Raw genomic sequence first — 13,869 nt, 5'->3', positions numbered from 1 at the left:
GCAAACCCACTGTTCTCAAAACTTCCTGGTACTGGCTCAAGAATAGGCATATAGATCAATGGAATAGAATAGAGAGCCCAGAAATCGGCCCGAACCAGTATGCTCAATTAATATTTGACAAAGGAGGCAAGAACATACAATGGAGTCAAGATAGTCTCTTCAATAAATGGTGTTTGGAAAATTGGACAGATACATGGAAGAAAATGAAACTAGACCACAAACGTACACCATACACAAAAATAAACTCAAACTGATAAAGGACTTAAATGTATGACGGGAAACAATAAAAATTCTAGAAGAATCCAAAGGCAACAAAATCTCAGACATATGCCGAAGCAATTTCTTCACTGATACAGCTCCTAGGGCACTTGGAACTAAAGAGAAAATATGCTTCATTTATACTACTCGCTTGTCTTTCAGTTCTCAGCTCAAATTTTACATTCTCAGTTAAGAGTTCATTAATAGTCCAGGATTGACTCCCCATTTAAGCTCTCATAAGCACTGTAAAATTTTTCTTGATAAAGAATAGTGCAATTATTTTTTTTAAATAGGGTTTAGCCTTTCTAGGAGACTAGATGCTCAATGTTTGGTGCCTATGTCTATTTTGCTCACAACTGTACATGTCCTCAATGACTAGAATATTGCTTGACAAATGAACAAATGAATGAGCACATAAATTAATGCAGTCAATAAACAGGGGTGGGTGGATTAAGGGTTAGAATGGAAAATAGCACAAGTTGTGAAAAATAAACGTGCTTCATACAGCATGTTTTAGATAGATGATTGCCTACTTTTCTGGTTTACAGTGACCCTGGGTTCTGAATTAGTGGACAAGTAATGGGATACCTAGTGCCTGTCACCTATCAATTTCTCATAGGTTCCAGCATCTAGTTTTTATTCAGTTACACTCTTAATGCCTCTGAAGGGTTTTTTATTTTTCAAAATAATTATTAGTGGTAAAAATTTATGTGGTTGCAATGGGGTTGCTAGCCTTATGCTATTTCATACTATAGCAACAAAGATGTTTGATAAACAATGCATCTTACTGCATTGAACTACCTTTAAGTTCTATTCTTTTACATACTAGGTCTCTTTCTTGGTACTATATTCTTTATCTTGTGTGAATGTCACCTTTAAAATTATTATAAATTTGGCTGTGATGTGTAAAGTAGTTTATGTAATAAAACACTGCTTCCAATTACTCTCGTTTTTTTTTTTTGTTTCATTATTTTCTTTAGCTATTCTCCCCTATTTATGCTTCTGGATGAAACTTCAAGTAATTTTGTCAAGTTCCAAAAATAATTCTTTTGTTCTTTTGATCGGGATGGGTTAAACCAATAAATGTAGTTGAGGAACAACTTCTCTATTTGTAATGTTCTTTCTTCCTGCTCCATTCACTCAACTCTTATAACACTTACTAGAGGCCTGGTGCACGAAATTCATGCACGGGTAGGGTCCCTTGGCCTGGCCAGTGATCAGGGCCAATCAGGGTCTTCTGGCTGCCAGCCAGGGCCTTCCTTCATTCCATGGCCCCCCCTGGTGGTCAGTGCACATCATAGTGAATGGTTCAACTCCCAGTCGGTCAAACTCCCAAGGGGACAATTTGCATATTAGCCTCTTATTATATAGGAAATTTTGTGGTTTTCTTCATAGTAATTCCTACATTTCTTGCTTGTTGTTATTTTAGGTCCCTGTTGCTATTATTAGTAGTTTATTTGTTTTACCTACATTAACTTCTTACCTGGTTGTTGGTGATATAAAGAAAAACCATCGGGTTTTGTTTATATTATACTAAATCTTCTTATTGGTTTTGAAAGTTTTCAATTAATCCACTAGTGTTTTCATATAAAAATTATGGTAATCGGCACAATTTTATCCTCATTAATAAGTGATACTTGTTATTTGTTTCACATTATTGCATTGACCAGAATGTCTAAAACAATACAGAATAGCTACAATAGCCAGATTCCTTTCTTGGGTTGCATTATTATTCATGATGCTGAATGCGAATTTATTAACATAAATTTGTAAGAACAATTTCTCCAGTTTCTTAATTCTATACATATTTTAAAATAAGGAGTGGGTATCTAATTTTGTCAAATTCGTTCTAAATATTCTCATTCTTTATTAAAATATGATTTTATGCTTTCAGAGAGAGGAATGAGAGGGAGAGATAGAAACATCAGTGATGAGAGAGAATCATCAGTTGGCTCCCTCCTGAATGCTCCCTAATGGAGACTGAGCCCACAACCCAGGTATAAGCCCTGACAGGGAATCAAAGCATGACCTCCTGGTTCATAGGTCGATGTTCAACCACTGGGCCATGCTGGCTGGGCTAAATATTCTCATTCTTTATAAAGAATCAGTTCTTGAATTTTTCAGCTACTGTTGTGATTTTCTAATTATAGTATCTTTTTCCCATTTTTAAAGATTTGTGTTATTGTACTATTTCTAAAATCTTAAAGTTAAATATGTAGTTAATAGAATATATGCACCCCTATGTTAATTGCAGAATTATTTATGATAGTCAAGTTATAAAAGTAACCCAGTGCCCATCAATAGACGAGTGGATAAAAAAGCTGTGGTACATATATACAATGGAATATTACTTGGCAATTAAAGAAAATAAATCTTACCATTTGCAACAGCATGTATGGACCTAGAGATTATTATGCTGAGTGAAATAAGTCAGTCAGAAAAAGTCAATTACCACATGATTTGTGGAATCTAAGGAATAATACAAACAAACAAAACAGAAACAGACCTATAGATACAGAAAACAGACTCGGTTACCAGAGGAGAGAGGGTTGGGAACTGGGTGAAAAGGTGAAGGAATTAAGAAATACAGCTTGGAAGTTACAAAATAATCATGGGGCTATAAAGTATAGCATAGGATATATAGTCAATAATATAATAGCTATGTATAATGCTAGTTGTGTACTGGAAATATCAGGGGAGCACTTTATAAAGTTTATGGTTGGCTAGCCACTATGCTGTACAACTGAAATTTATACAAATTAATATTGAATATAAACTGTAAGTTACAAATAAAAAAATTAAAAAGAAACAATTCTTTAAAATGTAGTTAATGTCTTTTCTTTCTAGAAAAGGGTATTTAGGGCTACAGATTTGAGTGGGTACAATTTTGGCTACTGAAATTAACCAATAGTCACAACCAGCAAGTGTTCATTGATATCAGGAACAATGTTTAACCTAACACAAGAGAAAGAGTCTAAAGTAATGGCCTTTTTTGTATGAAGCTTATACTCTTAGGTAAGTGAGTAGCCATCACAGAATGTGAAGTTATTAAAAGTCACCAACATCTTATCCAAAGTTAGTTCTTAGTGACCTCCCATAACTGTGTATGGTTATTTTTTATGAAAAAATAAACCCATGAACAAGTTTGAAATTGCTATGGTCCTAAAAGCTCTTACAAAAAGTTAAACTTACATGTAAGCCAATTATGGGGTATTTATAAAAGATTACTTGATATAATATCAAAAGAGAATTAAAATATAGGTTGCTATAATTTGTAAATGGTGGAGGTGGGAGTAAGGGCAGAATTAAAGCTCATAATTTTAGACCTATTGTAGGTACACCAAAGCTAAATAAGTAATGTTAATTGTTCACACTAAGTATACCTTTAATGAGAAACAGTGGTTGAAAGTGGTGAAATTTATTATAGGTTGTAGAATTCATACAGCCTAAATTTCTTCCAGCATTCAGCACTTCTACAGTTTTGTGGGTTTTACAATACAGATATCAATGAGAAAGAATCACTGCATTAATGAAAATGACTTCTTTATGAAAAAATGTTCACATGTAAGTCATATTTATTACTGAATACCTAACATAAATGGAAAGAGGTAATTTCTAAATTTAGGAAAGTTGCACAAAATAAAATAAAAAACAACAATGACAAGATATTTGACATATTTTACAGAAAAATGGTCAAAACAAATTTAAATATTTAAATTTAAAACATGCTCTACCTTATGACTTAGTGAAGAGTAATTTAAGAAAGAACACAAAGGATGGGATTTATTGTCAGGATGTTAGCTGACATAATTCACGCTGCTTTCAGAAAACTAAACCCAATAGATTCATAAGAAAAATATAAGCATTATTTAATTTTAATATCCAACAAGCAATTCCAATTAAACTAAAAATTAACAGAGCTTACAGTGTTTAGTAGGGTTGCCCCCCTTTTATTTTAGTATAAGGAATAAATGCATGAGTAAATATCTTGAGTATCACATATAATTTAATGTTGAAGTCATATTGTAATTCTCTGACTTCTTATTACTAAGAATTCTCTTTTTTGTTGCTTCTCACTCTTGACAGATCTTGGTCTCAACAATAAATTCATTGGGGAAATGTCTAATCTTCCAGCACTTATCAATGACACCTTTATTGAAACCTGTGAGGAAAGGCACACCAAAAAGTGGCTGTTTAGTTTATTGTGTGTAATGGAAAACATATCTAGATTTGCTCTCCAATTTTCCCCTACTCCACCCTCACTCTCCTTCAGTGTCCCAATAACACAGGGTGAAGAAAAAAATAAATTTGCCTACCCAGCAAGAGGTCTCTTCTACAAAGGCGGAAGGACTTGCGGTTGTTACAAAGTTGGTAAATAAAGATGCCAAGGTTACTAACATCACGAATCTCCCCCACAGCAACCAGGTCTTCATGAACCACATAAGTGTGAGGCAGGTATTTGCCACTCTAAAAATTAAAAAAAAAAGACTAAAATGAGAAATTCTTAAAAACACAATTTAAGTACTTATCAATAGCAGATGCAGTTTTGAAGTAAACTACTTTAGAGCAGGTTTAGGTTCACAGCATATTTTTATTTGTAAAATTATTCCAATGAAATGAAATGTTTTGGCTCAAAATCATTTTTTTAAAAAAAGAGAAAGCAAACTTATTTGGAAATGCTTATATAAAAAATCGACATAAAAAATACATACTGCCAGTTTGCTAAAGAGCTCCACCAGGTTTTTTGGAGGCATAACAATGGAGGTATTGAGAGGCATGAGATAGCAGTTCCCCAGCAGCAAGTCCAGGTAAGCAGTCATGCCCTGTTAGGGAATAGGAAAAGGTATAATCCAGAGAATATCAATGCTTCAGATTTTCCAAATACCATTAGAACAAACAGCTACATTTGTTCAAAATCAACTGCTATATTTTAATAACAAAAGAACGAACAAAGCTTTGTTGTAAAAAATGTATATTTATGAACAGATTTAATATTTACCAATGAACTAAAAAAAAATAGAAAATTATCAAATACCTATAGCAATGAGAAACTCACCTTTTCAAAGTCATGAATAATTGCTGCAGGGTCACTATCAGAGAAACTGGGCACAGGTACATCAATGATGGCGATGTTGTCATCCTCTCTAATGTCAGCCTCCTCAATCACAGGCAGGAAGTAGGGCTCTCCCCCTTGAAGGGAATTTGCTGGGCCCTCAGAATCAAAGAAACACATTTCTCCACGGTAGATGGTACTCTAAAAGACAAAAAAGGAAGAATTAAAAGCTTCTAATATGCACCACCATGACATTACAATCATTTCTCATGCTAATATCAATTCATTGTACTATTTGACAAGGTGAGGACTGCTCATTTTTCTTTTTATTGAATTTATTGGGATGATACTGGTCAAAAAATTATACAGGTTTCAGGTATACAATTCTACAACACATCATTTGTACACTGTATTATGTGTTCACCATCCCAAGTCAAATCTCCATCCATCATTTATACCCCTATACCTTTCTCCACCTCCGCCTACCTCCTTCAACTGGAAATCACCACACTGCTATCTGTGTTCATGAGTTTTTTTCTTTTGTGCTCAATCCCTCCAGCCCCACCTCCCCCACCCAGAAAGTGAGGACTGTTGAGTACAGTTATCACTATGAAGACTACTCAATTTAATAAGCTAAAGGTAACTTGAAAACTTTCGATAAATTTTCATTTCACCTGTAAGGAACATAAAATTATTTCAATTTCTACTAAATTTATAGCAATTAAGCAATCCAAATGATAAAAATTGTAATTATTATTACCTTGGGGATGAAGTACTTGTAAATGCAGGTTCCACCAACAATAAGTCCTGCCAAGATGAATGAAAGGCCTAAGAGAGTAAGCATGCAACTCCCAGAGGAGCCCTCCTTTTTCTGGGTAGCAACTCGAATCTCCTATTTATTAAACAGCAAAAAAACAAAACAAAACAAACAAAAAAAAATCAGATTGCACTTTTAGACACATAGTTGCTATTATGTACAACTTACTTCTCTTGAAACCCGATACTTTTAAAATATGTCATCTTAGCCTAAAATAATTTCAAGATAATTTCTGATGTTTAATGTGAAGATCTCTAATTATATTTATCTTTCTCCTGGCATTTCCTAACCCAAATATAAATATTAAATTACTTCAAAATGCACACTTTTAGAATCAGCTGAAATAACTATTCTTTCTTGGATTGTTATTCTCTTTAAATAAATGGAAGTTATTACTTTTGGGATATAATCATTAACTTCCTGGCATACAAATGTTTATTATTTTTTATAAATCAACTTGTTTGGCAACTTAAAAGTAAATTAATATCCTTTGATTTTTTTAAACTAATTTTCAGAAATCTGTTTTTTAAGGTAAGTGTTATAGGAGGGATTCTATAATGCAGGTATATGCCATTTCCACCTATTTCAAAAATTAAAATATTAATGGTGGGATACATTTTATAATGTTCCTTATTTTAATGAAAAAAATAGACTTGCTAATGCCACCCAATGTTCTATAGTTGTGCATTGCATGAATGAAATAAATTCTGGGCAAAACACTAGATTTTATAGTACAGCATTTGCCATAGTGAGATATAAAAACTCTGTGGTAATAGTGACTGTTAAATTCATAATTTGTTTAAGAATTGGAACAAGAAATAGCCAAAGTAAACAAGTAACCAATTAACTGTACTTTCCCCAGGGCAGTGGACCAAGCAGTCCTCCAATCCTATTCTTATATGTCACAATATGCCCTAAGATGTGAGTATACAAGGGTAAAACAAATGAAGTCAGCAAATGTAGTAATTGGTAATTAGAGGCTAAATAATGCAGGATGGTATATAAATGGAAATGCTTTAGGTATTTCAGATCATTAGCTCTATTATTTTGTTTTAACCCTCAAGGCAGATGATATGTTTATTGATTTTAGAGAGAGAGGAAAGGAGTGAGGGAGAAACATCAATGTGAGAGAGAAATGTTGATGGGTTGCCTCTTGTTCAAGCCCTGACCTAGATTGAATCTGAAAACCAAGGTATGTACCCTGGCCGGGAATCGGACCTGAATCCTTTTTGATGTACAGGACAATGCAAGGCCATTATCTGTATTCCATGACAACTACTATAATAATTTGGCTCTAATTAACTTTCATATTTTCATTTATGGTGAAAATAAATGCATGGATTCTAAGGAGAAGCAATCATTTGATAATTTGTCAAAAAATGATTTTTCTTATAAAATTCAAAGTAATTTCATATTCACATTTTCTTAGCTGAATTTATTTGAAATCAAGCCCTCCATTAATATTCTATAAACTTTGAAGGCTTTTCTTTATCCTAATAATTTTCAGAAATTTTAAATTATTTTTATTCAAAAAATCTAACCTAAGATTACAATTACAAAGACACAGCTATATATTATGATTGTGAATTACTGTAATCTAGAGCAAGAGTCTCAGAAATTATATTTTAGATCATTAAATTGAGGTTCAGAAGGATGAAGTGACTTAGCTATAAGTAACAAAGTGACTTAATTTGAAATTCTCAAGACATTAATTCCTTTTTTTTCTTGTCACTGAGATATAAAAAGAGCAGTTTGCACTGAAAATTTATTTCCCCTTCTAATAATTCATGGCATTTTTTAATTAAGTAAGGTATAAATTTTAATTTCATAAAATTTCCCATTATGCTAGGAATAAAGATTTATTTTCATATAAATTTGTTGAGCTTTAGGGTGGTAGGGGCTATCACTTACCATAGCTAACTTTTCTCTGAACTATATTTTAAAGTTATGACTGCTGACCTACTAGTCTGTGTGCTCAGTCTCTGATGATCTGATCAATACTTCACAATATAATTTTTCAAGTATTAAATCAGTGTCCTATAGTGGCCAGATCAGAATTGAGTGCCAGCTTCTCCAACAACTATCAAAGAAATGTAATAATAGTGCAAATGTTCATTTGTTTTTATTCCTCATCACACCATGGGTCTGGCAGAAGTATTACTTCCATATTAACTGAATCCAATTACAAGTCATGAAGTTTTTGGTGGTGAGGGAAAAAGGGGATTGCTCTGTGGCTATATTTAACTACTAATATCTTTAGACCTCCCCCAAATCTGGCCATGTTTCATTTACAAAGTAAGTAGGACAATGACACATATAACATGACATTTCATCAAAACCTCAAAAATGCAAGGGGTGCAAATTTGATTTCTGAAATGCATAATGCACAAAAGCTAGCTTGATTGCTGGGTTAAATATTGAAAGTTTCCATGATAAAAATTATTCATAACCACATTAGCATTTCAAATTGTGTGCATAAAAAGTTTTACTACATGGGTTCTGGATTCACTCAAAGCACTTTTTAAATCTCCACTCTGAGCACAAAAGTTAAAACTTTATGGAGAGAACAAGACAAATTAGGGCAAATCTGCAAACTCCAATACTGCACAGGTTTTATAGAACAAGAAGAACATACAATCTGCTTTTTAACATTGAGACTTTACTGAGGGGAATGAGGATTAGTTTACAAACACTGAAAACAGGTTAGATTTTTAAAGGAAATAGAAGTTTGACTAAATAAATAATGGCTAACATTTGGAGGGAAGTGATATCTTCCTCAGTTCCTGGCAATGCTAGAAGCTTAAATTACAAGGTTGGACCTGTGACAGATCTCTCATGGGGGAGGAGTGCTAGAGGGGTACCACTCAGTAAGAAAGTACCAAAAGAAGCAAAAATTTTTAAAAAAATAAAACCCTTAAAATGTATTTTTAAACAAGAGTGTTTTTTTTTTGTTTTTTTTTTTTTTAGGAAGTATTACTCTGAAAACATACAAGACTCTTGGACTAAGAGGACATAGTGAACATCCCAAATTCTAATGAAAACCAAACTAAATTTTGACAGCTCCTTCCCCAAATGTTTAACATTGCCTGTGTATGACCAAGGAGAAACTGAAAATATACAGGGGGTGGGCACAAACACACACTGCCCCCACCCATATAGCTTTCAGTCATAGTGACCCCTTGCCCACCCCACTGCACCCCCACAAACACTCTTTGATCCTAGAAATATTTAGATACACAGAACTTCATACACTTCAAAAGGAAAGAAAGAAGATTTAAATTTCTTGTTCCCCAGGAGAAAGTGACATTGGGTCCCAGGAGTTCTCCTCAAACTTCTTCCAACATTGCTCCTAGATCTGTGGAACGTGGCGCAACATGCTGGGATGCTAAGGGGTGTGGGGCACAGCAAGCAGAAGCTGGAGCGACTACACAGATCAGGGGCGATTGGGCAAACCGCTTGGACAGCACAGAAGAGATTGCTCTGGAACACACAGACAGAATTCATTTTGCCCTCTATCACTTTCCCCCTTCCTTCACCCTAAACCACCCCTTTCCCACCTTCCTGACCCTAGCAGGCAGTCAGGAGTGGAGTGGGGACCGCTACCTTGCAGGTCAGGATCTGAGCAGGGACCATGCGGCTTACAAGGGTCTCCACGTCTTGCCGTGCCTCCTCTTTTTGCACCGCTGTTGGTGTGTTGAAGGCGATTTTCACCATGGTGAATCTTTGGGCCGCCCGGTAAGGAGCGGTTGCAATCAGCTTCTTGGGCTGCAGTTTGGAAAAGGAGATCTCGCTAGCCCTAGCTGCACTTCCCTTCTCCCTTGTTTGATTTCTGCTGCTGCAAGCCCAGGTCTGGGGATACTTATGACGCAGTCCAAGCTGGGTGGGAGACAGAGGGCGGGCACAGGGAGGGGCCAAGGGAAGAGCAGGAGGGCGTCCTAGTGCTGGGATGGGAGTGGGGGCTGTCAGTGAGGGAAGAGGAGAGCCCCATAGCCCTCTAGGGCTGGACAAGCCTCACGGGCATTCCAGGCATGTGACCATCCACTCTCTGCACCCTCAGATAAGAACAAGACGGGAAGAAACCCTGCTTGTCTTGTCTTTCTGCCTCTGTCCAGGTCACAATAGCCTCTCATCCTTGATTCTGTTTTCCCAAACTTGGACCTAGACCCCCGTGGGGCCAGGAACTCTAACTTGGCAGAAACCTAAGCTTCCTCAGCTCTGCACCCTCCCAGATCCCAAAAACACAGCTCCATGATTGTTTTGTTCCTTTATAATACCTTCCCTTTAAATAATACTCAGAAGTCCATTTATAGTTAGTTTCTTGGTTCCTTCTCTCAACATTTTTTTCTATCTTGGCATTTGTTTTGTAATTTTAATTTCCCAAGCTAGAGCAATGCTAAATCAGAAATATAGGACTCCTGCCTCCTCCAATTCCCATTTGCAGGCTAGACAAGATGAGACTCGGAGGAGTATGGAAAGATCAGATTGTAGTGAATAATCCAGATCTTTTCACTCTCCCAGGTCAGGGAAAGTAGAGTAAGAATTCAGCCAAGAGGTTGTTTCTCTTCAGCCACCAGCTGTGAAATCTGAGGGGGGAAAAAAGCAGGGTTATGAATATACCTATGTGTTTAGGGAGCTGGAATTGTGGTTGCAGAATATAGAATTTAGCTAGATGCTAACCAGCTCTGGTGGGAAACAAACAATAATCTCCAAGGGGATGAGTTATAAATCATTATTGGAACATTTACATGTGCAGCCAGCGTAATCATGCTATTTCTTCACAATCAATTCTCCCTGATTAGTGACACTGATAGAGAACCTCACTATGTGAAGTTTATGCTTTGGAAGTTGATGACTGGGGCTGGTTGTAAAGATTTTATAAATAGTCCTGTTTCCAAGACAGTAGAGTGGTCTCTTATGTGAAACCAGTAATACTTACCACAAAAAATAAAGGATCCAGCTTGTGCTAGAGATTCTCCCATCTACTTATATACTTATTAAAGGGATTTGAATATAAGAGTCACCACCCATCTGTCCAAGAAATTCCAATTGGGAGTTTTTCCCACTGAGATTACTCTGAAGTCCATGGCCTGTCTCCACTGTGGGAGCTTTGTGAAAACAGCCTTCATTTTCTTGGCTAGGCCACTGATGGGAAGGTAGATGGAGGGGAACAGTAGGAAGCCTATGCTTTACACAGGGCCAGATATTTGCGTTTGCTTAGAAATATTGGCATCTTATATTCTTTCACTAATCTTTGTTCAGGTCTGGCCATCGCAATTGTACATTTAGCGGGCAACCTTTAGTGTAGGCTGAGGAAAGCTCAATGTCCTAAGATCTTTCTCTTTACAGGTAACTACTGTTTCCCATCACCTTTGCGACACAAAGCTAGTCTGGCCCTGTGGTACACACCATAAGATGCCTGAACAAATTGTTTCTTCTACACATTTACCTACCAAATATAAGGTGTTAGTTGTGAAAGTAATGTATTATCTTAGTATATCTGCCCTGAAAGGTGGTCAGACAGAAGGGGCAGGGATTATTTCCATTTTTTCAGATGAATAGATCAAAACTCTGGTAATAACCAAAGCACTGTAAGATTAAATGCTAAGTATGTGACATTGAGCAAATCACCTCATTTACTTGGGCCTCAATTTCTTCCTCTGTAAAATGGTGCAATATTTTCATTATGTTGCTCTGAGGATCATTTAGGATAATGCAGGAGAAAACATCTTTTCAATTATGAAAAGGATAGGAGAGTGAAATTGTTGGATACACTAGGATTCTTATTTCAGTCTGTAACATAACCATTTTTCAAGGTTTTAAGAACAATCTATTTTATTATTATTATTATTGTCTGAAGTTTTACATATGTGTCCTTTTCCCCCAACTGACCCCCTCCTCCATCCCTTCCCAGCCCAGGCAAGCCCCCACCACCCCAGTGTCTGTGTCCATTGGTTATGCTAATATGTATGCATATAAGTCCTTTGCTTGCTCTCTAACCCCCACTCCCCTACCATTTGTCTCTAGATCAATCTATTCTTGTTCATCAAATTACATTGATTATTATATCCCACATATTAGTGCGATCATGTGATGTTTATCTTTCTCCAACTGGTTTATTTCACAGGGCATAATGCTCTCCAGTTCCATCCATGCTGTTTGCAAATGATAAAAGTTCCTTCTTTTTAATAGCGGCATACTATTCCATTGTGTAGATGTACCACAGGTATTTAATCCACTCATCTGCTGATGGGCACTTAGGCCGTTTCCAAATCTTAGCTATGGTAAATTGTGCTGCTATGAACATAGAGGTGCATATATCCTTTCTGATTGGTGTTTCTGTTTTCTTGGGATATAGTCCTAAAAGTGGTATCACTGGGTCAAATGGGAGTTCCATTTTTAGTTTTTTGAGGAAACTCCATACTGTTCCCACAGTGGCTGCACCAGTCTGCATTCCCACCAGCAGTGCACAAGGGTTACTTTTTCTCCACATCCTTGCCAACACTTGTCATGTGTTGATTTGTTGATGTTAGCCATTCTGACAGGTGTGAGATGGTATCTCATTGTTTTAATTTGTATCTCTCAGATGATTAGTGACTTTGAGCATGTTTTCATATGCCTCTGGGCCTTCTGTATGTCCTCTTTCGAAAAGTGTCTATTTAGATCCTTTGGCTATTTTTTTTTGATTGGATCATTTATCTTCCTTTTGCTAAGTTGTATGAGTTCTCTGTAAATTTTGGAGAGTAAAACCTTATCTGAAATTTCATTGGCAAATATGTTCTCTCATGCAGTGGGCTTTCTTGTTGTTTTGTTGATGGTTTCTTTTGCTGTGCAGAAGCTTTTTATTTTGATGTAGTCCCATTTTTTTATTTTCTCTGTAGTCTCCATTGCCCTAGGACAGTGATGACGAGCCTATGACACGCGTGTCAGAGGTGACACGCGAACTCATTTTTTTTGGTTGATTTTTCTTTGTTAAATGGCATCTAAATATATAAAATAAATATCAAAAATATAAGTCTTTGTTTTACTATGGTTCCAAATATCAAAAAATTTCTATATGTGACATGGCACCAGAGTTAAGTTAGGGTTTTCCAAAATGCTGACACGCTGAGCTCAAAAGGTTTGCCATCACTGCCCTAGGAGCTGCGTCTGTAAAAATATTGCTATGACATATATCTTCTATTTTTCTGCCTATGGAGTCTTGTAGGATTTTTATGGTTTCCCGTCTTACATTCAAGTCCTTTAGCCATTTTGAGTTTGTTTTGTGTATGGTGTAAGTTGGTGGTCTAGTTTCGTTTTTTTGCATGTATCTGTCTAAATTTCCCAGCGCCATTTATTAAAGAGACTGTTTGACCCAGTGATCCCACTTCTAGGAATATATCCCAAGAAACCAGAAACACCAATCAGAATGGATATATGCATCCCTATGTTCTTAGCAGCACAATTCACCATAGCTAAGACTTGGAAACAGCCTAAATGCCCATCAGCAGATGAGTGGATTAGAAAACTGGATTATCATTCCATCTACACAATGGAATACTATGCTACTGTAAAAAGGAAGGAATTCTTACCAATTGCAACAGCATGGATGGAACTGGAGAGCATTATGCTAAGCAAAATAAGCCAGTCAGAGCAAGATAAATACCACATGATCTTACTCATTTGTGGAATATAATGAATAACATAGACTGATGAACAAAAACAGATCCAGAGCCAGAGAAGCATTGATCAGACCGTCAAACCT

General features: G+C 36.1%; 1 protein-coding gene across 2 annotated transcripts; it reads right to left on the bottom strand.

Annotated features, from left to right (window-relative positions):
- Positions 1-3,696: 3,696 nt before the first annotated feature.
- ITM2A (integral membrane protein 2A) lies at positions 3,697-10,009 on the bottom strand. Of its 2 annotated transcripts, none has more exons than XM_015567248.1 (6): positions 9,732-10,009; positions 6,072-6,200; positions 5,315-5,512; positions 4,971-5,081; positions 4,575-4,725; positions 3,697-4,420 (listed from the first exon to the last, which is right to left on the bottom strand). In XM_015567248.1, exons 1-6 carry the CDS (start codon positions 9,840-9,842, stop codon positions 4,332-4,334), a joined length of 789 nt encoding a protein of 262 aa, XP_015422734.1. In that variant the 5' UTR covers positions 9,843-10,009; the 3' UTR covers positions 3,697-4,331. The 2 variants fall into 2 exon arrangements, with proteins under 2 accessions (XP_015422734.1, XP_006768875.1); XM_006768812.1 differs by having other exon boundaries at positions 4,219-4,420; positions 6,072-6,203.
- Positions 10,010-13,869: the final 3,860 nt, after the last annotated feature.

Source organism: Myotis davidii, unplaced genomic scaffold, assembly GCF_000327345.1.
Source record: "Myotis davidii unplaced genomic scaffold, ASM32734v1 scaffold884, whole genome shotgun sequence".
Taxonomy (NCBI): Eukaryota; Metazoa; Chordata; class Mammalia; order Chiroptera; family Vespertilionidae; genus Myotis; species Myotis davidii.
The sequence above is the reverse complement of the archived record's forward strand: the minus strand, read 5'-3'. Positions and strand labels throughout refer to the sequence as shown.

Excerpts from the sequence above, each read along its gene's own strand:
- ITM2A (XM_006768812.1), bottom strand. The coding sequence starts at position 9,842 with ATGGTGAAAATCGCCTTCAACACACCAACAGCGGTGCAAAAAGAGGAG. Across the intron at positions 5,082-5,314 it reads TTATTCATGACTTTGAAAAG|GGCATGACTGCTTACCTGGA; the intron begins GTGAGTTTCTCA and ends ATTCCCTAACAG. Across the intron at positions 4,421-4,574 it reads TAGAAGAGACCTCTTGCTGG|GTTTCAATAAAGGTGTCATT; the intron begins GTAGGCAAATTT and ends CTTTCCTCACAG.